The 27,647-nt window shown below is 59.0% G+C and overlaps 1 protein-coding gene and 1 long non-coding RNA gene across 15 annotated transcripts in view; both read left to right on the plus strand.

The window, feature by feature from the left end:
- The first annotated feature begins 755 nt into the window (after positions 1-755).
- On the plus strand, positions 756-2,647 carry LOC118176315. Of its 2 annotated transcripts, XR_004755338.1 has the most exons (3): positions 756-1,252; positions 1,367-1,476; positions 2,004-2,647. It is a non-coding gene; the product is annotated as an uncharacterized LOC118176315 (long non-coding RNA). The 2 variants fall into 2 exon arrangements; XR_004755337.1 differs by having other exon boundaries at positions 756-1,476.
- A 1,194-nt stretch (positions 2,648-3,841) lies between these two features.
- Positions 3,842-27,647, plus strand: part of RAP1GAP2 (RAP1 GTPase activating protein 2) — a 77,405-nt gene continuing 53,599 nt past the window's right edge. For 2 of the 13 annotated variants that reach the window (XM_035343159.1, XM_035343160.1), the window contains exons 1-2: positions 14,772-14,948; positions 21,258-21,293. In XM_035343159.1, coding sequence (XP_035199050.1) covers positions 14,787-14,948; positions 21,258-21,293 — 198 coding nt within the window. In that variant the 5' untranslated portion in view covers positions 14,772-14,786. Of the gene's footprint in view, positions 3,918-6,006; positions 6,124-9,382; positions 9,610-11,126; positions 11,159-14,771; positions 14,949-17,224; positions 17,446-21,257; positions 21,294-22,511; positions 22,544-24,623; positions 24,719-27,647 lie in introns of those variants that run through there. The other 11 variants (XM_035343161.1, XM_035343162.1, XM_035343163.1 and 8 more) reach the window with 10 other exon arrangements.

Below are 27,647 nucleotides of genomic sequence, written 5' to 3' on the forward strand. Positions count from 1 at the left end.
GTCCGCGGTGCTGACGGCGTCCGCCCGGCCCCGGCCGCGGCCCCGGCCCCGAGCACCCGGAGCCGCGGAGCCGGCGGACCTCGGAGCTCTGCCCAACACCGGCAGCGGTCGTGCCTCCCCCGGGCTGGGGATGGCAAACGCGCGGCGGCCCGGCGGGGTCCCGGCGGCAGGAAGGCGCGGAGGAGCTCCCCGGGGCTGTGCTCAGAGGGCCGCGCAGGGCCCGGCTGCTCGTGCGGCCGGTGAGCGCTCCCGCCCGCCGCTGTGTGCTCGGAGCAGCCGGGGCTCCCCTGCGAGGACAGCTGAGCTCACGGTGCTTACAGCGGGGGGGCGAAGTGCGGCCTGCCCGTGTCACACGGCGGGGAAGGAGCAGGGGCATGGCAGCGTCCTCCCCGTCAGCGGACGGTCTGCTGGTCGCGGGGCCCTCGCTCCGAAATCCTCTGAGGGAGGCAGTGCTCCCAGGCTGGGCTGTGCTGCCGCTGAGCCCGCTGCTGTTCCGCACAGGTGAGCCCTCAGCGTGCCAGCAGCGCGCAGCCAGCACCGAGCATGTTGTAAGGCAGCCCGCAGCACGTGGGATGGTGTCACTTTGTCATCCCACATCCTATCTCCTCCTCAGACCTCTGACCGAATGTCTGTGCCATACACTGCGATCAGGGGTGTGCCGTAGGAAACAGTCCTGCTACCTGCCACGGAAAATAGTCCTGTGTGCTGCCCGCAGGCCGAAAATGTGATAGCCCAGGTACAACACGGTGGGTTTGTAACGTCCCTGTGCTGTAGCAGACAGAAGTCTGGACCCTTACCTGATGCGAAGTGACGTGGCACAGCCTGGCTTGGTGCTAGCTGCTAGCAGAGGGAGGCTGGGCTTGGAATTAGGACTCTTCTATGGAGGGTGAGCTTAATTCACACCAAGAGCAAAATCATCAAATCAGGAGAAAAGGCGACTGGGAAGGTCTGAAGGTCTGCACGTGCAGACATGAACGTACATAGAAGCTTCCAGTTTCCATGAATTACTCAGACATCTCTGCTTAAGGCCTCCCAGCAGGTGCCACTGAGAGCTTTGGTGCTTCCTAGCGCTCCTCTGTTCACACTGACTGCTGTGGGCCTCCTCTAAATTTTTCTCATAAAAAACTGAGTTATTCTGCAATGACAGGTTGTTGTGGGGTGATGGATATTTGTGTGGATGAGGAGAGCAGACTTGCCTGCTCAGGGAAGTGCTGTCTCGCTGGGGTCATCTCGCACCCATTCGTAACCGCAGGTCAGTACGTGCCCCGATGTCCTTGGTCCACCTCAGTGCGGTTTGCTCTGTGTGGCAGGGTTGCTTTGTGTATTTCACTGCGACTTCCCCTAGCTCCTGTGCTTGCTTTGCCAGTACCGAGTTACAGACGGGGAGGCAGATTCTGCGCGCATCGTGTTGCACCAGCTTTGTACGGCGTTCATCGATTTTCCACCGGATAAAACGCAAGCCTGCAGACGACCAAGGTCGGGCGCTCGGGGGCAGCCAGCTCGGTGCTGGGGGCGCAGCGGGGGGGCAGCGGCGGGGAGCCGGGCTGCCGGGCTGCCCAGCGCCTCCCCGGACACGCCGCGGGGGTTTCTCCTCGCTCGGGGCCGCCCTCGGCGTCGCTGGCCGGGGCCGGGTGGCGCAGCCCCCGCTCGTGCCCGCACCGAGCCCCCGGCCCCGGCGCTCGCTCGGGGGCGAGGAGGGCGCCGAGCCCCGGCCCCGCCGCAGGGACGGACCCCGCGGGCGGCGGCAGCGCCGGGCCTGCACTGACCCCTAGCGGCCCCGGCAGCTCCGGCGGGCGGCAGCGGCTCGGCCCGGCGCGCAGGGGGAGCTTCGCCTCCCTCCCAGGGCGGAGCTGCCCTTGCCCCCAGTGCTCGTTACCTGCGGCCCCGCCGCAGTGCCGCCTGCGTGCACCCACGGGCAACCCAGCGAGGAGCTCCGCAAAGGGGCGGCGGGCTGAAAGCCAGAGGGTTTCGATGCATTTAATGCTAGCTTAACATTTCCACAGGGGCTTGGAAATATCTCACCTGCAGGGGTATTTGCAGGAGGTACATAATGCAATTTTCCCAAGGAGCTCCTGCTCGGCACCACTCGCTGAGGACGGCCAAAGGGCTGAGCAGGGCTCCCTGGGGCGGCCTCGGGCTGGGAAATAACGGGGCCAAATGCAGCAGCCTCGCCTGGGTGTGCCGGCCCCAAGGGGAGACCTGCCTGTGGTCAGCACGGTGCTGGCAGCACAAGGCGGCAAATGGGAGATGCCTGATTCATTAGTGTGTGGTTCCTGTGAGATTGTGCCATTTATTTATTTTTAAACCTAATTGTTTTAGATTTTTTTTTCCTAAAATAAATTTTGTTTTCATTCTTTAGATCTCCCAGGCCTGCAGAACCAGGTGTGCTGGACCAGGGCAGGCTGGTTCCCTGGCTCCAGGGCAGAAGGGAGAGCCTTGGCCTCTCCTGCACCCGTTCTGTTCTGCATGGCCCTGTCGCTGCTTCCTTGCCTGGCCCCTGCCAGGGATCGAGCGCTGAGAGAGAAGCCAAGGGAGCACCAAGGGATCGGAGAAGGCTGCGGCCCTCCTCTGCTGGGGGCTGCATAGGCCAGAGGGAGAGGGCTTGTTTGCTCTCGGGCTCATTAAAATCTGATGGTTTCAGTATAAACAATTGCCTCGTCATCATTTCAGCCAAAGCATCCAGCTCAGGACAAAGTTACTGGCCCTGCCACAGATGCTGCTTCCTGCAGCCAGCAGGCTGCCAGCCGCTGAATGCTGTCCTGGTACTGCAAGTGGTGGACACAGCCTGCTCGGGTGCACTGCTTCTGGGCTCCCCCTGAGGGAGGGTCACTGCCCACACGCACAAGACCCCGGCTGAATCCTTGTGTGTGACCCTGAGAGAGCCACAGGCTGTGCAGCCACCAGAGCACCACGCTGCTTTAGTGAGGGTCAGCTGAGACAAAGGTGTTGATGTGTTCCAGGTGGGCTCAGCTCCTGCAGGAGTGGGACTCTGCAATTGCCAGTAAAAGGGACTTACTTGGGCTATTAATGTTACTTAATTTGAATGAAGCTGCTGGATCCTAGCAACACCTGGCAAACACCTGGCAAATGATAACTTGCAAAATTTTGTTCTTACAAATCAGAAAAGTTAGGATTTAGGGCCAGAACATCCCTTTTGTGAAACAACTTTTAGTGTGATTTGAATCTCATTGAAATAATATCTAAAAATAGCTCCAATTTGTTTCCTAAGCACCAGGGGCCATCCGTAACTGTGCACACCCAGCAGCTCGCAGGGACTTCAGACAGCACGTCAGGACCAGACACAGGGCAGGTTTTAGCCTCGATTCTATGGGAAGATAATTTTCATGCGACGTTCCCAGGCTGCACACATGCAGATTCTGTTGGTTATGTGTTGGTTTCCGAGGATGAACGAGGACAGGAACGGAGCCCGTTCTCAGAGGGCTCGGGGCAACCCCAGCCTGCACAGGGAGCACAGCCGGGACCCCCGGGGCTTTGCAGCGCTCGGTGGGGACTCGCTGAGCGCCGGGGGCCGGGACGCTCCCGTTCCCTGGGGGCCACGGGTGGGTTCGCCGGGGAGGACCCGCGGCAGGACGTGTGCGCGCCCCCGCTGCCGGTACCGCGTGGTGCCCGCACGGCCCCGGGGCGGCCGGCGGGGAGCGGCCCTGCGGCTGCTTTACGTAACGGGGCCGCCCGCCGGGGCACCGGGCCGGGCGCGGGGTGCCGGGAGCGGCGCCAGGGGGAGCGCGCAGGGCCGGGCCGGGCCGCTCCGCTCCGCACCGCCCAGCCCAGCCCAGCCGCGGCGCTGCACCGCGCTGCCCGCAGCCGGGACCCGCACCGGGACCCGCACCGGGGCGGCCCGGCAGCGGCATGGCCTCGGGCAAGGCGGCGGGGGAGCGGCGGTGGGAGCTGGTGCGCTGGTGAGTGGGGGTCTGCGGGAGTCCCGGCGCTGGGGGCCGCGGGAGGTGTTCGGGGGTCCCCGCAGTGATGGGGCTGGGCGGGGGTTCCCGCGCACGGCGGGGAAGGGGGGGGGGCACTTTGCGCGGTGGTCCCAACTTGGGTGTGCGGGGCAGCTCCCGGTGCTGGGGCGGGCGGGGGCAGGCCGGTGCTCCGCTGGGTGGGGGGCACCCAGCCCCTCCCGGCGCGGCGGGGGTCGCGGAGCACTCCCGAGGGACACCGGCGGGGACACGTCCCCGGGCAGGGAAGGGGCAGCCCCGGGCTGCAGATGTTCCGGGGGCGTTCGGCGTTTGGGGCGCAGCGGAGGCAGAAGAGGGTCTGGGACCCAAAGAGGTTTGCTATCCGGGGAAATGTCCCAGCCCGGCATGGGAGAGGCGGGGGACACCAGCAGCACCCTGGTCCCACGCACACCGGGCTGTTGTGGCTGCCACTAGGATGTCTCGGGACACACATGGGTGTTTGGGAAGCATCGTGGCTGCTGTCGTGGGGGTGAAGGGGTGCTGAGGCGGCCGTGGTGCGTGGGAACCCCCTCCTTCTGCCGGGGCTGGAGTGCTCGGAGCAGCTGGGACAGGCTGACATTGGAAACAAGCTTTCTCTGTATCTTTTCGTTTTTAATTGTGTAGTTTGTGACGTCCAAAGCGTGTGACTTTTGAGCAGGGCGCTGTAGCCATGCCAGGCTGTGAATGGAGTGGCTTCGGGTGACAATGCCCTGGTGACGCGGGAACTGGGAGCGGGCCCAGGGCTTGTCCTCATGTCCCAGCTGTGGCTGGGTGTCCCGCGAGCCTGGGCAACAGCCAGAGTGGGAGTCATTGCAGGGTTATTATAAAGATTTTTTTTCTTCTTCTTCTTTTTTCTTTTTCTCCTCCCCTTGGCAGTCCAGAACACCTTTTCTTGCACACTTACACACAAAGTGTTGTAATGGCTGCTTTGCTTGGCTGTTCTGCCATCCCTCTTTTTCTTCTCCTTCCTTCCCCCAAATCCCTCTGGCTTGCCTGTCAGTGCTCTTTGCAGCACTATTACATGCAAGAGCTGTCAGGGAGCACTGGGACTGCACTGCCCTTGCTTCCTTATACCAAGAAACCCGGCAGGTCAGCTTGTCCTGGAGACTCGCCAGGAGCCTCCCTGGCTTATTTCTGCTGGGGCTGTGCCCTCCTGATTGCCCTTCCCTCTCAGCTTCTGTTTGTCCCAATTAATGGGCACAGGAAGTGAAATTCCAAGTGTGTGTGTGTGTGTGTCTCCAACCAGTGCTACAGAGGTTTTAAATAATTAATCACTCGCTGATGAAATTTCATATTCAGAGGCAGGCGTGTGAAGTGCAGCTGGCTGTGGGGAGGCAGGCAGCAGAGTTTCCCACTGAAAGATGGGAACAACTGCAGTTACAGACATCTTGCTCACGTAATGGAGAACCCACACCTCTTTAATCAAAATAATAACCATTGATTCATCGCTTGAATACTATTTAATAAGCTTCAACATCTGGCCTGACATTCAAAACAATGTTAGAAAGGCATTAGTCTGCTCTGGGAGCTGGTAACAGCGCTGGGGGCTTGGTGTGCCTGCGGGCAGGGCGGGGGGGGACGCATGGCACTGGGGCTGAGCAGCACTGAGAGAGCTGAGACCACCTCGGCCCCAGGGTTTCATAGTGAAATGTCCTGCACTGCTCTGGAACTGTTTGCTCTCTGCTTCTCTGCGCGTGGCTGTTACGAGCGGCCCCCGGTTCCCTTGGGGCCACTGCTGGTGGCAGCAGGGCCAGGTGCGAGGGTGGCCGGGGGGTCCCTGTCCCTGAAGGTGCCCGGGAGGAGAGCCCTGCCCGAGCCGTGGCAGCGTGCCCGTGGGAACAGCGGCTGCTGGGCGGGGGGACCCCACAGGGAGGTGGTCAAATGGGCAGTAATTTTGCTGCTTTCATTAAGGAACACAATATTATTACTATTATTGTCTCACTTGCATCCTTAAACAGCATTTCAGAGCCAGTTGCTCCCTGCGTCCTGCATCTCCCTCTCTCAGCCATCCCGCACTAATGAATATTTCAGTCTGTCTTGTTGTTATTTTTAGGTACGTGAGAGAGGGCCGGTTTCGGATCGAGGAGAGGACGCTGACGGCTTTCCAGTGGCTGTACTCGCCGCAGCAGCACCGCATCGTCAGCCGGGCAGACCTGGGCTCGCCCAGCAGGTAAGGGGGGCGCGGGAGGCACGGGCACGGCCCCTCACCACGAGCTCCTGCAGCGTGGCTAGAGGTCTCCTGGGTCTCAGCCTCTGTTCTGGGGCCCTGCAAGTGTCTGAGTGTGCTGGGGCCTACTTCAAAACAAGGCTCTGGGAGCGGTGGTTGCAGGCAGGAACCTGGTGTGAGCACGCCTCTGGTTCAGAGCGGTGGAAAGGACAAACTGCTGCCTGCCTCCCCAGGCTCCCTTCTGCAAATCCCCTGCCTTTGGTTGGCACATCACCTTCTGAGGACCTGCTTTATGCATATAACACACCTGGGTTTTACTGTACAAACTGGGAGCCAGGGGCTCTGAACCGTAAGTGGTCCCTCTGAAAAGTATTGGTTCTGGTACCACAATTTCATTCAGTGCTTAAACTTTTTCCTTCAAAACTCATTGCAAATATGGCTTAGAGCCATGTTCTGGGGATGTGCCATGGCTTTTTCTGCCTCGGATGCACATGCATTGCTGTCGTTTTAGATCTGAGTGTTTGGTGATAAAACGCCATTAACATAAAAGCCTCGTGGGCCTCCAGAAACGTATAGTGCAGTGCCTGTTTTCCTGCTTGTTAAGAGCACTGGAAAACACACACAAAAAAAGTCCAAACCACCTCCCTGGCTGGCTACATGGCTGAAAGCTTTTCCCTCTGTATTGCAGCAGCAGTTCTGCTACGAGAGCCCCTAAGAGCCCTGAAGCACTTACCTGCCCAGAACAGCCGGAGGGGAGCAGGGGGGGCCGTGGGTGCCCCGGGGCTCCTCTCCCACGGCCCCTCGCAGCGCTGGGCCCTGCTGTAGCGGAGTGCAGGAGGTGCCTGGCTCTCAGCGCGAGCTGCTGCTGCCAGCTGGCTCCTGGGATAGTGATTCCTTTGCTCTGTGAAAAAAATCCAAATTACCATGCTGGCTATTGATTTTTAACTGTTTTTTTGCAAATTGCTGTCAAAGTTCGCATTAATCTCACCACTGAGGTGTGTATATTACACGGACTTAAGTGCATGTAATGTGATTTATAATTCGTGTTAAGTGCCACTGGAGTTGATTCCACCGGATCTGTTTCATTTTCCCAGTGGGCTGGGAAGTCCCCTGGAGAGCTCGGGAGGTGCAGGAGGGGCAGGCGCTGAGCTCTGCTCTCTGGGGACAGGACCCGAGGGGACGGCACAGAGCTGGGACAGGGAGGGTCAGGCTGCTGCTGGGGGAGGTTCTGCACCCAGAGGTGGTCGGGTCTGGGGCAGGCTCCCCCGGGCAGTGGGCACAGCCCTGGCACCAGCGTGACCCGGCTGTGGGGCTCGGGCTCGCTGTCACCTTCTCCTCTGCCACGTCTGTTGGAAGGCAAAGACACACAGGAGGCGGCGGCTGCCCACGGTGAGCAGGGTAACCACTCAGTGCGTCCAGCGCTCCTTCCTTAGAGCCGTGTTTTAGGCAGGTTCCCACCGGCAATAAGCAGTTAACGAACAATTACACTGACAATTAAAATACCTGTCCCGTTGGCCTGAGCTCCCATGGTGGCTGAGGCAATGTACCGAAGTGTTTGTGCCAGACTCTGCCACCGCACCCGCACTCCTCCGCGGCCACCCCGAGCCTGCTTCGGGGCAGTGCTTACGGTGTGGCCGCAGCGAGCCTGCTCTGGGACAAGAGCAAGGAGTCAGCTGCCTGTTGGGGATGTCTTTAGGCCTGCTACTGATCAGAAGTGCCTCTGGCAGGATGAAATAGAAGTTCTGTTGGGGATTACGCAGTCAGCAGTGCCATGCAGAGCACCCTGAAGGGGAGGGAGGCTGTAACACGGCTGAAGCCTGATGGCACCGCCGTCCTCTTTGGTGGGCAGGAGCGAGATGCTCACCTCGGTGCACCACGCACTGCTGTGGGGGCGTCGCTCAGGGACTGTTTTAGTGCCCCGGGTGGCACAGCAGTGCCAGGGTGCTCAGCCGCATTGCAGGCTGTCACATTAGTTATCGTCACGTCAATTGGATCCGGGTCTTTATGTTGCGTTTGCTTCTTTTTCTGTTCATGATGGTAGTGGCACAGCTGAACGAGAGGATGGGTGATCCATTGGAAGGCTTAATCTAACAGGTGTTTCATTATTTTTATTATTTATACAAATTAATGGTCTCACTCGAGCAGCATGTAAGGAAGGATGAGAGCATGCAGCCCGTTCCCTGCTGGCTTTTTCCTTGTCCTGGTACCACAAATGCAGCGCCGTGTGGGGCAGCAGCACAGCGCCCTGCAGGCAGTTCCCGTGGGACACTTTGCTCTAACAGCACGCTGCGGGACGCCCACGCTGTGCTTTGATATCACGCTCTTGTGTCTTTTGCACTCATTTGGGCTGGGATGCTGGAAGTGTTCCTGCACCAGCTGCTGGGGAGCACCATGCTGGGTATGGGGCACACAATGGAGAGCAGCGCTGGGTGGCAGAGGCCGCTGTGGTTTTCATGAGCGGCGTGGTTCTCACTGACCTGGTGCCAGCAGGGACCTCCCCCCACGTCGCTGCTGCACCCCGGTGGGAACTGGCACGTCTGGGGGCGGGGGGCATGGGCAGGACTGCTGCCTCAGTAGCTGAAATCACTTCCTTGGGATTTATTGCTGTTAAACAGACATCAGTGGTGCCAAAAACGGGACTTCCATTGGTTTCACTAAGTCTCTTCAGAACCCAGTGGAACCAAAGTGACACAGCGTGTGATGATGGTCCAGGGGCATCCCATGGGTTGTGCTGGATAACAGGAGTGTGGTGCTGTGGCAAGTGCCCTGCGAGGCAGGAAGGGTGGCCCTAAACCTGTCCCCATTGGCTGGAATAGGAATTCTGCCTTCCAGTTCAGTGGATCCAGATTTTAGCCCTAGAAACTCTTGCCTGGTCCCAGCCTGTGTCTGTCTTCAATTCAGCCATAACAGATGAAAGGGCTCACACATAAAGGCTGAGGTCTGTTTTGCAATTGAATCCAAATAATTTTTTTCTCCATTTTTTTCCTCTCCAATAGCCTCCCCTGCCTTCCCCTCCCGCCAGCCCTTTTGCCCTGAAAGCCCCAGGGAGGTTTTGGAACGATCCCCAGCTTTCGCTGGTGGCTGTCACCCCAGCGGCGCTGCAGAAGCCCCCGGTGAGCGCCGGCTGCACACCCTGCCGAGAGCCCGCTGCCTCCGGACCTCGTCCTCCCCTTGGGGCAGGGACGCGGCCCCAGCCCCGAGCTCGGTGCTGCGGGGGCGAGGCGTGCGGCACCGGGGGGCTGCGGGCGCGCAGCCGTGCCCCGCACCCGCTCTGCGCAGCGCGGCCGCCGGCCCCTCCTGGTCGCGGTGGCGGCCGAGCCCCGCCGCGAGGTGAGCGGAGCCGGGCGCAGTCCTCGGGAACGGCGCTGCGATAGCTGCAGCTGCGCTTCGGGGCTGCCGTGGGGTGGAGAAATTCCCTTTCCCTGCGTTTATCCGGCGCTGATGCTTGGCGTGTTAATCTTGCACAGAGAGACCAGCCGGAAAATCAAGGTAAGATGCTTCTGAATCTCTCTAAATCTGAACTGTCATCACGATGTACAGCAATATTTAAATAGCATGTGGGGACTAGAATATAGGCAAGTATGGTGAGCCTTTAGCAGAAAATATTAAATCTGTATTTGTCTGGTTTTACCCTGGATGGGCTTGCCTGGATGTAAATGTGAGGCACAGCTGGGAGATCTATTGTTGAAATGCCTTACAGTTCTCGGTTTCTGTTTGCATTTAAAGATGTAAGGACTTCTTCAGGCATGTAGACTTTCTGTGTCAGGCATGGGGACGGGGAATATCCTGCTCGTCAGGAACGTGCGAGCTGTGTGCTCGCATGTGGCAGTGTCTCGGCGGGGTGACTGCCAGTGCTTTTGTTAAATACTGAAAATTCAAAGGAGGCAACTCCAGAGAGCTTTTTAGTGCCCTGCTTGTATCTGTCTCCGGGGGATTGCGATGGCTGGTGTTTGCCCCACTGCTGGTGGGGCTGGGGGGAAGGTTGCACTCCTGCCTTCAGCAGGTCACCTCATTTGCCAATGAGCCCACGATATTCTGTACATTTGACAGAAATAGGACATGGGAAGAGATTGTTCTCACCGCGTCCCTTTGCTAGCCTAGGGCACCCTTTGCTGGGGTAACCCTCCTCCCCTCTGCTTTTGAGCAAGATCTCTTGCTTATCTCTGCCAGACAAGAAAGCTCCATGTCTGCTCCGCAGGCAGGGGCAGAGCACTGTGTCTTTATCCTGCTCATCTCTGCAGGCAGAGCGCGAGTGGCAGCCCAGTGTGGGAGCTGACAGCGGGGCTGATAAGGGCTGCGCGAGCCTGTCGTTTGCATCCCTGGTGTACGCAGGACATGAGATGAATCCTGCTGGCTACTGTCGTATTTCCTCATCTTTTCCATGCTCCAGCCTCTGCTGTTTTATTTAAGATTGCTTGTTGCTTTAGCAGCACAAGGGACATAATATCTGTCCACACGGAGTGATGTATTGAGGGTTGGAAACGAGCCAGTGAGTCTAAATTCAGATGCAACAAGAAGTGTGATTCCAGACGGCAGGCTCACTCTTGGCGTGCACCAGCTTTAACTAATATTTCTTTCTCCCTTTGCAGCTGATTCTTCCCAAAGGGCAGTTCATGATGCCCATAGCAGCAAAGCTGCTCCCCTCTGCTGATATCTGTTTTATCATCCTTCCTTCCTTCCTCCTTCACCACTAAGCCTATCTGTGTGGTAGCAGGGTCCTGGGGGCTGCTCAGAGTCCATCTGCTTCTGCTGCCTCTCTTCTACCTGGCGTCGGGCTGCTCTGTTTGTCATTAGTGGCTGCTGTGGAAACAGGAACAGGACTTCAACAGCAACACTACCAGGAGGAATTTTTTCCAGGAGCTAAAAACAGCTCCTTCTCCCAGACCTCTCTGCAGTTTCATGGGGGTAGATGAATCCCTGCTCAGACTTCACATCTGCCTCCAAGTTGGATGCCAAGCCAGAAAGAGCTGTTTCTTGGTTCTGATTTGAATCTAGCCCAGATATTGCAAAACCCACCCAAAATGGTGGAAAAATACAGGTGACGTTGGCAAGATCTAGCAAGGTTTTGACAAGCTTGTGTCCAAATCTGGAGTGTGTTGTTTGCAATATTTAGATGGAGCCTTGCACAAGCTTGGCCTTGAATCTGGGTGCTGATTGCTGCCTACACCTGACCCGGTGCCAGCGCATGTTGGCTCCAGGCAGCTGCTCCTTAACCATCTGCTCCGGGGGTTCGGGGAGCGGGGCAGGCGTGGGGCTGCTGCGAGGGCTGGCGGTGCGCAGCGAGGGCACCCGTGGACTCCCCGCTCCTGCGGCAGCGCCCCGTGGGACGGCTTCACGAGGGTGCTGGGCGTCGCTGCGGGCTGTTCCTTAGTTCTGTTAGCAGGGAGCTGTTCCAGGGGTTCTTTGTATTAAAGCTCATAAACCTCCTTGTTCCTAGCCGAAACACGCTCGGGTCTATCTAGGCCTGTGCTTTCCTCCCACCCCGCATTTTGCCAGTCCTGGTTTTCAGTGTAAGCAGTTCTTTTTCTGTCTTGCCACAGTTTCTTCACAGACTGGTGGCGCATCCCCTGCCAGCCGGCTGTGTCAACTGGGCTGAACGCTGCTGCTTTCCTTGGCCCCCTTCGTGTTGCTGTGCGGCCCCTCCGGGTGGCGGGGTGGCGGGCTCCTCCCCGCGCTATGGGCACCAGGACAATTTGGGGGAGAACAGCAGGAACTGGGGTCTGACAGGTTTTGCCCTAACACGTCCTCCCTCAGCAAGGCCACGGAACGTTGGGCAAACAGAGGAGCTCTGCTCCTCGTGGCACCAGGGCCACGGCACAGCCGCATGGCAGACGTTGGGGTGGCCGCGGGGGTGGCACCGGGCACGGGGCTGCACGGTGGGGATGCGGTGGCAGCGGTGCCTGCCCGGCCCTGTCCTGCCCTGCACGGGGACTGGCGGGCGCTGGCAGCAGCCTGCACGTGGGCTTCCCTCGCACAATGCTCGTGCATTTGTGGGCGCAGAAAGCTTCGTGCTGGGTGCCCTGGGAAGGCACTGCCCCTGGGCGCAGGGGACTGCTGCTTGTCTGAGGCATCCTCCTGGGGGCTGAAATGGGCAGGGGGTGCTGCAGCTGGGGGGTAGGGGCAGACACGCAGCACGTCCGTGTGCTTGAACTGGTTCTTCCTAAAGGGCGAGTTTCTGTGGGGAATTTCATCTCCTTGCTAGCAAGATGGAGATCTGAAATGCATGAGCCTGAGAAAACCAGCTGCTCTGTGCGCCAAGAGGTTCAAGTTCATAGTGGGCCAGGAATAATTACTGAGAGACCGGAGGTCTGTGCGATGGCCTGGGTCTCAGCTATCACAGTGCTGCGAGCAGCACCCGTCTGCAGTGAAGAGCTGGGCAGGGCGATGCTGGGACACTCCAGCTGCTGGCGGGGACCTGCCCGGGCCACCGGGAACGTGCCTGGGGCAAGCTCTGGGCTAGGGCAAGCTCCTTGCTGCAGCTGCCTGCAGAGTGATGTGTTGAGTGGTGGCTGCTTGGAAGAGCACTTCAAAGCCACTTTGGTAGAATTGACAACAGGCAATCGCATCGCTTGGGGTGCAGGGACGAGCCTCTGAGCTGTCAGCTGCAGTGAATGGCTTCAAAACCGTGGAAGCTGTGCTGGAGCGTGGGCTGTGACGAGTTGTGTGGGGCCTCAGTGCCTGCAGGGACGAGACCCACGGGCCTCACCCTGCACTCCATCTGCTGTCCACACGGGAATGATGCAGGTGGAAAACGAGCTCCCGAACCCAGCCCTTGGCACCTCCATCCCTGCCGCTGGTGCCCTGTGCCACGCCGCTGGTGCCCTGTGCCGCACCGCTCGCACGCCCACGCGGCCCCAGCTGCACGGCCGGGGGCTGCCCGCACGGCCTCCCTCTGCCCCTCTCGGTGTTTTCTCCCTGTTGTCTATTCCTTAGGCTGGGGGGTACTGAAACAGAGCGGCCTTTTAAGCGTGTGAGAAGGGCAGCCACTAATTTACATGCTGAACTTCCTCTTTGTTTTCTGGCCAGTTGAGCATTTTGCTGGGAATCAGCTCTCCATTTCTGCGCGCGTGTGTGCAATTGTTGCTCTGTTTTGCAGGCTGGTCCTCCCAGTTAAACCCCAGATGTAATGAGCCTTCTCTAATGAGTTTAACAAATGGGCTTTAGATAAACAGGCTGCGCGGCTCCGTCCCTCCCTGGTTGCTGCCTGCTGTTCCTGGTGAACACAGCGTCAGCTCCACCTGACCGCCGCAGCAAGCGGCCCCGTGGCTGCCGCAGGTGCCGGTGCTCCCCCGGGGGTCTCTGTGCCTGGCTGCCCCGGGGGTCTCTGTGCCTGGCTGCCCTCTGCCTGGTAGCAGAGGTCTCCTTCGGGGGGATGAGCAGCGCTCCCCCCCCGCTTGCCGTTGGTTTCAGCAGCAGTGAGAGCGCGGTGGCAGCTGGTTAATGGTGCAGACCTGTGGGCTATCGAGCAGGAAACAGCCTCCTTGGAAAGCAAGGTTTAAAACCCCAGCTTGTGGGAAACTGCTGTTCTAGGCTTTGAGTTCCCCTCTTCATTTTACTTTACCACAAAGGAGAGAAAACACTGTTAAATATACTCCATGTACTGAGTCAGAATTAATTCGGACTCTGTTTTCCTTTGCTGTGTATGTCGAGGCTGATGATATGCACAGCGTGTTCTTCCTGCCAGGACAAAATCTAATATTTCTGGGTGCCCACAACCTTCCTTAGAATCATAATGGAAAGATGAATACCCTCAGTGCACCGCATACAATATTAAAACACTAATGATGCAATCAGTCTCTCTTAGCCCGAACAACAAAGGGAAGAATTATGCTGCCCTTCCTGGGCAGAACTCATCTCTGGCTGCGTGGGCTGTTTGCTGCCGAGACGATGCCTGCAGGGACACGGTGCCAGCCCTGCCCTGCCCGTGCCGGGGGCTCGTCCCTCGCCCGGGTAGCGCTGTCTGCGCTGAGGAGCCGTACGAGCACCCTGTGCCTGCTCCCAAGCATCTCACCAGCGGTTGCAGTTCCTATTTTTCTATTTTTTGTACCTAAAATCTGGTCTGCCCCTAGCCTGCAGCAGCCGCCAGATCAGCTCTCTGTGGGCCTGGAGTGGCTGGTGGGGTTTGTGCCCCACGCTGCAAAGCACCCTGCAGGCTGCAGCCCCACCGCCAGCGGTGCTCAGCCACGCTGGAACCAGGCGGCCTGGCTGCTGCGCCCCCACGCTGCTGTCCCCGGGCCCCTCGGACCCAGGCTCTCCATCCTGGTGAAGGTTTTTGGGCTGGTGCCGCTCTGAGCTGCCCCCTCCACGCGGCTCAGCCTCGACAGCGCGGCCCCTCCACATCACCACCCGCAGCTCCATGGCCCCGGGAGGGCTGCCTGCTGCGGCCATCGGCTCCAGCACGTGCTGGCAGCGTACTGCCTCTTGTAAACAACACCACAACCCCGCAGTTTGTGCTCATAAAGCTTTAATGCCATGCACTTGTCAGCATGCTGTTATTACCGCAGCCTCTTGCTCCCTCCCCTGTCTTGCTCCTTTGTTGTGCACGCTTGGTGTGTGCGACGGAGCCACCCAGAGCTCGGGCACCTCCTGCCCGCAAGGCCCCCGTGGCTCCGAGCAGATGGCAGCGGCTCCAGGGGGCAGGACGGGGAGCGTGCCAGGTAGCTGTGATGCCTGGTGCACCAGGAGAGCTTGGCTTTATTCGTGTGCTTGTTAACAACTTGATTCACTGCTGCCAGCTGCACAGCACCTCCCTCGTCCTCTCCAAAGGCAGGGGCAGGGACGCAGCGCTCACGGCCTCAAGCGGAGCGGAGCAGATCTGGGCCTCGGTGGTGAGTCAGGCGCGATGTGCTCTCCTGGTTTTGTCAGAGACCCCTTGGGAAATTTTAATTTTGTCTCATGCAGATGGTACCAAGGAGGCATCTTCCCCCAGGCTTTTGTTTCCTAGATTTGGCTGATCAATTATGATTTGGCTGCATCTGCTCTGAAAGGAGGAGTTTTCTTTTTTTTCCTCTGTTTTTTGAGCCCAACTGTGTGAAATACCTCAGAGGGAAGAGGCAAAGCAAGAGAATGAGTGTCACTGCAGACAAACTGCTCTGGCCGTGCTCCAGCAGGCGACACGGTGCTGGCAGGTGCCTCGTGGCCTCCTGCCTGGGGCAGGTGCTGCTGCGGTCCCGCTCCGTGAGCGGGTGGCGTGCCGTGGGGATGCAGGATGCTCACAGCTCCGATGTGAGGTGGCTGGAACAGGGTGGCTTGTTGGGATGACTCTGAGCTCTGCTTGGCCCAAATGCCCATTTCCGTGTATCTGCTGGAGCTGGTTTGACTGCTGAATGTAGAGGTCTCTAAACTAATATTCAAAAAAATTGACGTGTGTCTGTTCCCTCCCGGGCTGCCCGACGCTCGCTGCGCCGCTTCCCTGCAGCCCTCGCTGTTTACGCGATGCCTCCTACGGCTCTGAGCCAGCGAGTTCACACGGGGACTGAAGTGGCAGGACGAGATGCACTAATTGGTGCTTACAGCACTGCAAGAGCATGCTTTTAAATGAAGAGCTGCCTGCTTTCCCTTGCTTTCCAAGCTGTTTGTGGTGTGACGTGGCTATAGGTTGATGCTTCCTATCGCTGCTGTCGCTACCTGCCGCTGCACCGGTATCTGCAGGGCGAGCTGGAGCTGCTGCAGCTGTGTTTGATGCACTGCAGAGCTCAGCCATGCGGGAAGCTCCCTGCTGTTATATTCAGGCGTGGAAATTGTGAGCAGCTCAGGAGAGCTGGGCCGAAATCCACTGGTGTATGTGTAAGCGATGTGACCTAGGGGAAGCTGAAGGGAGCAGATAACGTTGTGCTGCTGCTCTTGCAAAGCTTTAATGTGGAGTATGAGGTTGGAAGCGAATGTGCTCCCCACAAATGTGTTCTTCAAATGCTTCATGGTACCTAAATTGCAGCATTCAAGCAAGCAGCATGTTTTGGATTTTTTCTTTTCTTTTTTTTTTTTTTGTAAATGTCTTTAAGAGCTCTAAAATGCAAAGGATTTCCATCATATTTCATCCCTTTCAGGAGAGATTGCTGTGGGCAGGAAAGTGGGAGTTGGAATGGCTGGAATTCAATCCTAGCTTTTTCCCTGGATGTTATTTCTCTCTCCAGCCCTCTAGTTCCCCCCTCCTTTCACACATCAGGCAGAATCCAAATGCCTCTCGATGTAACGCTCTCGGGTGCTCGGAGGAGAGCCTGGCTGCCGGCAGTCCCAGGAGCCACGCCAGCGCCCGCTGCCCGGCTGCCCCAGGCCGAGGGGATGCTCCCTGTGAGCGCTGGGAGCGTGCTGCCTCACTGCAGTACAGGATGGGTGCTCATGTCAACGAGCCTTTGTGCTGAGGATGGGGAGCAGGCTGAAAGGGCTGTGGGTGCCCAGGGGCCGCGGCAGAGCCCCCCCATCTCGCCTCCAGCACGGGCTGTGCTGCGCCCGCGGTGCCCGAGTGCTGTTGCAGGACAGCCGCTTGTTTTCTTGGGACTTTGTCATTTATGGAAGCTCCGACCCAGCTAGAGGTCAGCATTTGCATTTAAATGGCTTTTCCGAAGCCTGGTTGTTCAAGGACTGTGTTTTTTTGGTAGTGGTGAGGCTGCAGATGTACGCTGCAGTTGTACCGGAGCTGGTGAGCAGCCCAAGGAGAGAAAACCCAGGTGGCAGCTGCCTGGTGGCCAGGTGGAGCGGGGTGGGACAGCCCCCGTGGGTGGTGCTGCCGCAGGGCAGGAGTCTCGGGCTGGGCCGTGGGAGCTGGAGCAGAATCTGCCAGGGAGCTCTTCTCTGCAAGAGGAGAGGCAGTGGGGGCTTTGATTCCTCAGACTCAGTGCTTTTGGTGGGATTTCCCGTGAGCTGCACGGGTGGGTCAGGGTGCCCTAGTGAGACAGCCCCGCAGCTCCAGGGGCAGCAGCTGCGGAAGCCGCCTGTGGTCGGGAGACGTTGGCTGGTGCCTGTGAGCGCGACGCCCTGCACCGGGGCCCGCCGGGTGACGCTGTGCAGCTCCTGCCGTTAGGAGAAATACGATATTTGCAGCGTAAGGTTGTGAAAAGCCTGAGGCCAAAACCAAAAACAACAACAAAAAAGGAAATGACTTTTTCTGGTGTGTGTGTGCATGCGCCTCTGTGCGAGGCGGCCGACCTGGAGGCGTCGGGGTCCCCCGCCCTGGCACAGCAGGCGCTGCCGGGAAGCGCGGTGGTGGCCGTGCCGTGCGGGCGTGCTGCCGGCCCTGCTGCGTCCCCCTGCCCGCGGCACCCGGCGGCGCCGAGCAGCCACCATGTTCCACAGAAAGCGCAGCGTCTCCTTCGGCGGCTATGGCTGGTGGGTGGCTTTCGCTTCAGCACCCTGCTCGCTCGCGGCTTTTCTTCCCTCTTTGGCTTCTCCGGGGCCATTCGGGTGAGGAAGCACTGTGGGGCCCTGCCGGCACAGCCCTGCTCGCTGTGTGGGGCTGAGCACACCGCGTGAACGCCGGGCAGGACGCGCTTCTCCTGGTGCCCTCGGGGAGCCCAGTGTGGCACCCACGGGAGCGTGCTGCGGTGCCCGGGGGAGCACCCATGGGGCTCATGGTGGGTGAGCACCGGTGGGCACGGCACACGCAAGGGCACCCCGGGGCTCTTCCTCCCTGGGTCATCCCTGCACTGTCCTTGCACAGAGCACCGCGGCAGCCACCTGCACCCTGAGCTCAGCAGGGTTGTTTGGTTTTTGTGTCCCTTTTTCTCAGAGATGTGTTGATCTACAGGGAAAGATTTTAAGAAAATGGCTCTGTTCTTCCTCTGCACTTCCTTCACTTTTCCTCAGATACTTTTTGCCTGCTCCAAGTCTGTGCTGCCTGGTTAGGAACTGAAGGATGCCCCGACAACGTGGAGGTTGTTCAGCTGTTTGCACTCGGGCAGGACGCTCTCCCTCGCCGTGCCCGGCGGCTCTGCAGGCTGCGTTTGGCGGCTGCCCGCTGCCGCTGGCTCCGGGGCTGGGCAGCCCGATAGGCTCCGGCGGTTTTGGGAGGAGCGCTGGTGCCGGAGGATTTTGAGCTGAGCTGCTCGAAATGTTCTGGGGGAAATGCTGAGTAACTGAGATGCGATGTGGGACGGCAGCAAGCCTGTCAAGTGTCGGCAAAGTCTTCTGGCAATGCGTGTGCCTTACTGAAGTCGAGCATTTTGCTCGATTTTTTTTCCTTGATATAAAGATTGGAAGAAAGCATTCCAATTAACTTGTTGTAAACCTGTTTTGTGAAACTTGGGCTCGTTTTGTGGTGCAAAGAAATGGCAGCTTCTGGGATGCCTGGCCCCTTGCCACCGCCTTTTGGGGCGCTGGCTCTGGGGCCCTGACCACGCTGGGCTCATCCCTCGAGCTGCTGCTTGCTGACCACTTCCCCAGCTGCGATCAAGTGGCACAAGCGCAGACTGGAGCCCTTAGCTTCACCTTTGCAGGGTGTTTGGGGTAATCCAGGCTTCGCTTATTTGTTCTCCTTCTCTGCTTTGGCAGTTGCAGGGAAGAGATAACAGCTAACCAGAGAGTAACACAGGAAAAGTGTCATCTGCTGGCTGTTACGCGGCTGTGCTGCCGCTGGAGTACTGAGTGCTGGCTGGTGGGGGAGCAGGGTGCTGACTTTTTTTTAAAAAAAATATCAGGATCGGGTTCTGCATAGTGAGAAATTAAGGCAATGGGTATGGGAGAAGCCGTATTCCCCATGTGCTGCTGGGAAGGTCCCAGGTGAGGTGGGCAAACAAATTTCCCGGGGTCCCCTCAGGAAGATGCCCCTCGCAGTTGTGTGTTCCCTGCAGAGTGCCGTGCCTGGAGCTGGCCAGCTGGGTCTCGGCTGGCTCGGAGCGCACGCAGTGCTGCTGTCTGCAGGGCCTGCTGCCGCGGCAGGGGGATGCTGTGTGTCCGTGCCAGCCTCTCCTTGCAGCGTCCCCCAGCTCTGTGCCATCCCGCAGCCCCTCTGGAGGCTTACTGACGAGGCAGCAGCCTGCCGCAGCCGTGTACCTGCATCTCGGCATCTTCTCAGTCATTTCGGGTTTGCGGCCGACACGCCCTTCCTGTGGAAACCTGGTGAATAAGCATGAGAGGTGGCCGGGCACACCCAGGCACCTCTTTCTATGGGCTGTAGTTGCTATTTCCAGCCCTGAGCTGTGTGTGAGTTATTGTTATTTTTCTCTCTGACGGCTGCATCCGTTCCCACGGGGCCTCCGGAGCAGCGTGCCCGTCCCCGCAGCGCGGACGTGGCGATGGGCATCCAGGGGTGCGGTGCCACGGTCGGTGTCGCCCCAGCAGGTGCCGGGCCGCCGGCTGGGGTGTGCTGAGCCTCGGGGGGCTGCAGCCGGGCTCTGCACCCAGCCAGGGCACGGCCCCAGCCCCTCTGCGGGGAGGCCCTGCTGTGTCGGCTGCTCTGTCCTCCCGGGCACTGCTCCTGGCTCCCGGGGGGGCAGCGGCACCCCGAGTTCTGTGTGTGGGGAGGAGAGCGGGGGCCGTGTGCTGTTTCACATTGCCCCACCTCGGGAGGGGAGCGCTGCGAAGGGCCTGACCACGCTGCTCGCTCAGTTTAGTCATCTCGCAACTGTGGTTTCCCCAGCTGAGGGTTTTCTTTATTGTATTCTTTCTTCTTCTTCTTCTTCTTTTTTTTTTTTTTTTTCTTTTCCTTTCCTTCTCTCTCCATGAGGCACAATAACAGCAACTGATTTTTCTTCTCATGCTTCCTTCCTGAGGGAACCCAAACCGCTGGGCACAGCCCCGCTGCCAGCGTGGGCCCTGCAGGAGCCGTCCCCGCTCCCCCCAGCTCGCTGGCCCCATTACAGAGCTCAGCAGCAGCAATCTCACAGCAGCGTGCTCAGTGTTCAACCCGACTTAATGTTCAACAAGGTCTGTAGGCAGGCTGGTTAAACATTAAGCACTAGTAGCAGCTGGCCTGGGTCCCTGTGTACAAGCGGCAACGTGCCAGGTCTGTGGAAGCTGTGAGCACGGGCAGACGTCCGTGGGGTCCTACAAGGATGGAAGGGGCAACAGCTTCAGTCTGTGCTGCGGGCCGGGAGCCTCCCGCTGACCCACGTGCCTCTGGGCTCACCCGGTGCTCCTCAGGCACAGGGGAGCCCCCGCAGGTTTGGGGCTCTGCCCCTGCAGCCGACGGAGCAGGGCAGGGGCCAGGAGGCGCGGGGAGCGCGGGGGCTTTGCCCACGGGCAGCAGGGACGTGCCACGCGGGACCCCCGGTGCTGGCACAGCCCAGCCTGTGGCAGGGTGCAGGGGACCTGGCCCCACCGTGCCACCCGCCCAGCCCGGGAGCAGGGGGAGGTACGGCTGCTGCTGGAGGGGAAAACGCATTTCCGTGGCCTTGCAGCATCTTCTGTGATCGCAAGGCAGAGACCAGCAGTGGTTGGTTTGGTTTGGTTTGGTTTGGTTTGTGTTTTTTTGGTGCAGCATGTAGCAGACAACACAGAATTTGCAGTTACTGCCAAAAGACGTAATTTTGCACTTTGAGACATTACTATGATTTGCATTAATTAATATTAATATGGTTTTAATCCATAATAATTCTGTGGAGACAGGCGCTTATTACCAGCGCTAAATACAGAAGCGATGCGGCTCGGGACCCCAGCCCCGCAGCAGCCGGCCGGGCTGCCCTGTGCTGCTCCAGCTCCAGGGCTCGGGGCGGCTGCGGGCAGCTGGGCTGGGTGAGGTGGAGGTGGCAGCGCTGCGGGGACGGGATCAGGGCAGCGCTCACACAGCGGGGCAGCCCAGCCAGCTCTAAAGGTCGTGTGCCTTGCTGCACCTGGAGCCCTTACCCGTGGGACCGGGCTTCTTGGGCTGCAGGGCTGAGCTGCGGGGTCTGGGGCGATGTTCTGGTGTGCCTGTGTTGTCTCAGGTCTGTCGTCGTTAAGCCCGTGCTTTCTGGGAGGCTTGGGATCAGGGCTACGGGGAGAGCTTGGATGTGGATAAATGAATTTGGGAGTGCAATGGGAGAGGCAGACCTTGAGCAGAGCTAAGGGGGAAATACAGGAACAAGTTGGCCGGGGAGGCAAGGGGACGGGCTTCGTTCCTCGGGTCCTCAGGTGAACGTGGACACCTGAGGATGGGTCCCAAGGCTGGACAGCCCGTGCCTCTGTACCATCACCAGTAACGTGCTGCTCTGCTCTCTCCCCAGGATCGACAAGACGATGCTCGCCAGCCTGAAGATGAAGTGAGTACCACGCTTTTCTCTTATCAAGCCACTCTCCTGTGAAATGCATGGTGGCCAGCGATGGCTTAGAGCAGAGGGAGGATGCCCTGTCCCTAAAAACCAAGCAGCCAGCCAAACCCACCCCATACGCAGGGCAGGTTGGGGTGGCTGTGCCACAGCCGGGGGTCGGGGTGCCAGCCCCGCGCTGTGCCTGTGGCCCGGGCAGAGCGGAGCCGCGCAGGGCGGTGTGTCTGTCCCCTCCCCGTCTGCCTGCTCGTGGAGCTGCTTCTGTGCACGTCGCACAGCCCCTGCTCCTTGAAGTCTAAGGTGATGCATGCAGTGAGCGGTTATGGTCAACAGGATGACATGAACGCTGTGTTTTTAGCGGGTTTAAGGCACGCATGGTGGAATTCACAGGACGTTGGAGGGATGGGAACGGGAGCTGGCAGGGCAGCCTGCTGGCTGTAACGTCAGCAAGGTCTGGGTTCGCTCTGGTTGGGATTTGGATCTCGCAGTCCTGGGAGGGGGCAGCTCCTGGTGAGATACAAGGTGTGTGGTGCCCCTTACCCTGCTGTCCCCGTGGGCTGCTGGGGGAGCGCCGGCTGTCCCTGCAGGGGGCTGCTGCCCGTCCCCTCGGCTGGTGTGAGGGCACTGGGCAACGTGCCTGCGAAAGCTGTGCTTGTTCCGGAAAATAAGCTTGAACGTGGAATTTGTTCAGAGCAGGGGGTCTGAGCCAGCTCCACCCAGACAGCCCCCGAGCATCCCAGTGACTTGTTGCTTTGTCAGGGAATCGTCTTTTATCAGTGCAGCCGTGGCTCTCCTGGAGGTTTCAGTATTAAAGGGAACGACCTCCTCCTGCGGCACCAGGGATGCCTCTCACGCCATGCCCTGCCTGTGCTGTGCCTCCCTCCTGCTTCCCGAGCCAGGGATTTTCCATTGCAAGCACTCCTGTGGCTCCCAGCACTGTTAACGCTACTGTGTGCTAATATAGAAATATTCTGGCCAAGCCTCCCTTGAGTTCAAGGTAATACGTGTGGGTAACTGCTCATGCAGTTTCCCTTTATAATCATTACTTGTGCAAATTATTCATTAATGGAAAAGTATACAGAAGGCCTTTGGGGAACCTGCTGCTTGAATAAGCCTGTAAAATGCCCTTTGTAAATAGCACAACAGAAATGCTGTTACTAAGCTCATTGCTCAGGTTTCCACTGAACTAATGAGAAGTTTAAATCGACGTTTACAGCTTTCAGGAGCATGGGGAGGGCATCTTGGTGAGTTTTCTTTTTCCCATGGTGCTGGGAAGGATTTAGCTGTGCCATGCACACGGCTGCCATGGTTTTTATTTTTATTTTTTTCAAGGCCTGTGCAGCATTTCTGCTGCAGAAAGATGTTTAAACGTCTTTGCCAAATGTGCAATTACTGCCCATGCATAACTGCCTGCTCAGACTGTGGTGCCAGTGCCCATGGTGTGCACCGCAGCTCCTGCCGGCACTGGGTGCTGGGGTCCATCCCTGGGAGCGGTGGTGAGGTGTGGGGTGCTGGGGGGCACCCGTGGCTCTGGGGGGCTGCAGTGGGGGGGCTGCAGGGCTGGGGCTGCGCTGTGAGCTGTGCCTGGGCAGCTCGTGGTGAGCTCAGTGATGTTCAGCCCCGGCTGCTCCCCACCGGCATCGTTCTTGCCTGAGGACAGCAGGTATCTGGGGCAGCTGCTGATGTTGTGTTTTTTTCCCTACATAATGCATTTTTGGCGATAGCAAAAGATCTTTGCTGCTGAAAATGTGTCACCTGCCCCCAAACGTGGGTATGACATAACACAAGGCTGTGCGGGCTCAAGCACTCGCTTTGTTTTCCATGCTCAGCAATGAGACATCTGCCCGGCGTCCCCTCCCGGTGCCTTCAGTGACGGCCGGGGTCACATCAGCTCCTGCTGTCGGCTGGGAGAGGGCCTGGGAGCTAGCTGTGCTTCTCTCCTCCCCCAGGGGTGCGGGGAGATGAATTTCTCATGGGGAAATTGTTTTTTTGCGTGTCTGCAAAGCCTCTCGGAGCACGGTCGAGGAATGAAAACGCTTACTTCAAAGGCGGGGCTGAGAGGTGATTTTAAACGCTCATGAAATGCTGCCAGAGCCTGGCTGGGCTGCAGCTCCTGGGGAGCTGGGGGTGCCTGTGGCTGCAGGGGGAGCCTCAGCCCGGCTCGGCACAGCCCGGCTCGGCACAGCCCGGCTCGGCACAGCCCGGCTCGGCCTGGCCTCCTGCTGCAAGCGTGAGTCTGCAGCAGGGAGCCGTGCCCTGGGCTGCTGTCTTCCCTTCTGGTCCCGGTGCTGTCACTTACACAAAACCAGTGACGGCTCCAAGCGATAAGGCTTTCCGTGGAGCAGGAGCTCCTTTCCCCCATCCCTGGTCCCTGTCGCGAGCAGGGCCGCCGGCTGCCCGGCCTCGCCTGCCAGCCCGAGCCGCCGTTTGCTCAGCTGAGCGTCCCCTGGAGCTGTTCCATCCCCGGCATTTGCAGCTGATGCTTTCCACAACCTCTCAACGCTTCTGCTTTGTGGACAGATTGCATCATTAAATGTTTCTGTAATTGGGGCCCAGCCAGAGCCACATTAGATATTTGTAAAAGGCCTTAAAATAAAATAAAAAAAAAAAGTAGTTTTGGTTTTCTAACGCCCTCTTTTTATTACTGCAGCCTTCTGGCTAGGATACCAGGCGTAGGCAATTTTCTCTGCTCTATAACTTGTTAACAAAAAGACAAGCTGCTTCCTACAAGCCAAGGAGCACTTCAAGAAGCCTCTTGCGTGCTGCAAACATCAATATTGACTTGTGGAAGGCTGGTGGAGGCGGAACAGCGAGTGGCTGCTGCGCGTGGCCCGGAGCCTTTGGCTGCAGAGGGGACGCCACTGCATTGGGGCGCTGCAGGGTCCCCCCCGTGGTCCCCCCGCTGCTGGCTCGCAGGCAGTCTTCCTGGGGCAGCGAGCCCACCGAGCCCCCTTGGGGAGCACCGGGGCGGCTGCGTGTCCCTGCGTCCCCACAGCGCTGGCATCTGGTGAAGCTGAGCGGGGCTGCGGGGCTGCTGCCTGCGTGCTGCGTCTGCCGGTCGTGAACTCAAACGCACAGGTGGCACCGCAGCTCCAAAGCAGTTCTTCCCTCTCTCTCTTCCCTTTTTATTTTTTTTTTAATTTGGTTTTCATTAGTTCCTATGGCAACCATGAATATGTCTGAGGGACTTGAAACTGGAGAGAATGAGTAGACATTGCAGAGGGGGAGCATCGGAGGAGGAGGGAGACGGATAGCCCTGGCATCTCGGCCAGGGATTCGGTCGTCCTAATTCTGGTGAAGGAAGCGCTGGGACGTACCTGCAGGTACAACCGGCGAGCAAATGCGCCGCAGAAGACCGAGCATCTCTGTGCAGGGGGGGCTCTGAGCTGCTCGGCCTCCGCCATGCCCAGGAAGCTCTGGTGAGTCCGGCTCTTGCCCTCCTGGCCACCCTCCTGGCCGGCAGCTCAGCTCGCGCCGTGCCCCCGCCTCGTGCCGCGGTCCCACTGCAAAGCGCACGTGGCAGTGGGGCCCCGGCTCTGCAAAGGCTGCTCGGCGTGGTGGGGAAGGGCAGCGTGGGGTCTGTGGCTGCGTGGCGAGCCGGGGGCTGCTCTGGAGGGAGCTCAGGTGCATTCCCACCATGCGTGGCCAGGGGCTGCTCTGGGGAAGTGTCTGCAAAGCGCTGCGATGTCTGGAGGGAGCCAGGCGGCCCTGGCGGTGGGCAGGAGGGGCTGTGGGGGTGTTGGGGCGCAGGCTGGGGGGCTTGTCCCCGGGGAGTGTGGGGAGGGCTGCGCTGCTGGGAGCCTGAGACGGGGCCTGGAGCTGCCAACAGCGGCACCAGCACCAGGAGCTGCGAAATGGAGACTGGGAGCAGGATTTGACGTGTGCAGGCGTGGGATTCTGGCACAGGCCAATTCCATCACACTATTTATTTATTTATTTCTCTTTACCTACTCCATGTAAAAGCTCAAAAGGGGCATTGAGCCCAGAAGAAGCCCTCGGTGTGTCAGCTCACTGCTGCTGTTTTCTCGTGCCACCTGTGGTACCTGCAGAGGGCAGGCAGCAGCGGACCCGCGGTGCTGCTGGGGCCCCTCAGGGTACAGCTGCCAGCAGAGCTCGTAGGACACGCTCAGGCTCCATGGCACAGGTCGTGCTTCCCAGGAGAGCAGAGCCAGACTGCAGATAAATCCACTTCTGAAGCCTGAATGTAACCCCAGGCAAAATCATATCGAAGGAACCACGCATATCCAAAAGCAGCCCTGGGCCAGTTGAGCTTACTCAGCTGATTTGCACTCTCACCCGAGGTGCAGGTTAAATGCAGGGTTCCCAGGGGCCAGGCAGGTTCCTGCGGATGCCCCCCAGCCCCAGGGTCCCGAGCCCCTTGTCTGGGGGCTCCCCTGGACCAGGACATCCTGGGGCCGGCACAGGGTGGGGAGCAGTGGCGGGACGAGGATGAGCATCAGTTCTTCCCGAGGCTGCAGCAACGAGCTGCTCAGGGGCTGTCCTTCACTCAGAAACCCTTCGTCTGCTGGTTCCTCCTCAGCCCTCTGGGTTCTGGTTGTTTTCTCTTTGGTATCATCAGTAGGATGTAAAGAGAAACCAGGAAGTATTTAAAAAATCTGTAAAATAAGTTACACCTTCAGGCAAAGAATAACTTCTTGCTTTATCCTTATAAAGCAAAAATCACAATGCAATCACATCTGTGTGGAACAGAGGAGCCTTGTACACCAAGCACTGCAAGTTAGCGCCTGCACAGCTAAAACTCACGTGAAAGAGCACGTGATGCTCATCTGGTAATGGGAATGCTGGCAGAATAGGAAGGTGCGAAGAGATGAGATTGCCTTGACCTTCGTAAAATGAGCTGTGTCCAAGCTGGAGGCTCTTTAATATTTGATGGGCCAGAGCTGTGTTAATGGGGAGATGTGGCAATGATTTAGTTTCTTGGCAGGAGCTGCACTGATGGTTGCAATAATCTTCTAGGTACGTGCTTAGGTCCTGTGAGGACAAGGTCTGGAGAACAGGTTGTGTCCAAGTAAATTCCTTTGATTTTACTACCATCTTTAAGATGGGTAATTGCATGCAAATGTATGCTTTGCAATTATACCCTGGCTGTAGTAGTACATGCATTACAGCTGGCCTCAGCTCCGCTGCAAAAAACCACTCCCAGCAGTGCCTGAAGAGCAGCCGTCTCCAGCAGACAGAGAGAGGCAGGCTTTGTTTTTCATTTTGTTTTGTAACTGCTTATCTTCTAGGCTGCAGAGTCTGCCAAGCGAAGCTTCCAGAGGTGATCCCCTCACCAGCCTGGCTGCTAGGGAAATTATTAAAGCTGTGGTGCGGAAATGAAAGAGAAAAAACGATCACGTGGGGCTGGCGTGCGAATTGCGTGCGCAGAGTTTCTGCAGCTCTCGGGGTGAGCACTTGTGGCAGGCGCTGGATGAGCTCCGTGCTGCTCCTCTGGGCTCTGACTGAGGTCCCACAGCTTTGGAAGCCGGGGCCGCGTCCCAGCTGGGGGAAGCTGGCATTGCTGTGGCTCTGGGGCTGACGGCGCCTCGGGACTTGCAGCAGACTTTAAAGGGTGCCGGTGATTTCTGTTCTGCATTTTGCTGTTCCTTCCCATCCCCTTCCCCACATGTTGCTGTCCCTGCTCATGGGACCGGGGCCTCGCACTGGCTGTGTGGAGCCAGCCGCCGGGCTCCTGGCAGGAGGTGACGGCCCCGCCGGGTGTCCCCACGGGTGGCCACAGGGGGACCCTGCCCCGAGGGCACGCAGCTGGGGCCAGCAGCAGCCGTCAGGGCTGGCGAGGAGCCACACGAGGGCTTGGCTTTGCTGCCCTCCTCTCCTCTGCAACTTGTCAGTTGTCCTTTTATATCTTCTCTGCCTTAAGGTAAAAGGGGACACGTCCCCGACTTGCCGTGTTTGCGCAGCACCCGCCGGGACTCATGGCACGCTGCGGGACGGGCGCCTCGGTGCCACCAGCTGGGGGGGAGCAGCTGGGGTGCTCCGCACAGGGACGTGCTGCCAAGGGGGTGCATTTGCTGCAGCTTCTGGTTCTGTTGTGGCCGCCCGAGAGGAGAGGAGCCGCGCTGGGAGCAGCACGAGCAGCTCCGTGCTGGCGGTGCTGCGGCGGCGCAGCCTGGGCCACCCGGGGCAGGTGCCCGTGCGTCGTGGGGCGGCTGCAGCCATCCCGGAGGCCTCCCAGGCGCTTCAGCTGGATCTGCAGTTTAAAAAGTCCGTCCTCCTCAGCACCAAATCGCTCGGATTTCCACGGGACTCTCACGACGCTCGCTCTTCGGCCTCGCTCCGGGCCCGGCCGGGGGCGCTCAGCCGCGGCCGTCCCGCGGCGCTGCCCGC

This window comes from Oxyura jamaicensis, chromosome 19 (genome assembly GCF_011077185.1).
Source record: "Oxyura jamaicensis isolate SHBP4307 breed ruddy duck chromosome 19, BPBGC_Ojam_1.0, whole genome shotgun sequence".
Taxonomy (NCBI): Eukaryota; Metazoa; Chordata; class Aves; order Anseriformes; family Anatidae; genus Oxyura; species Oxyura jamaicensis.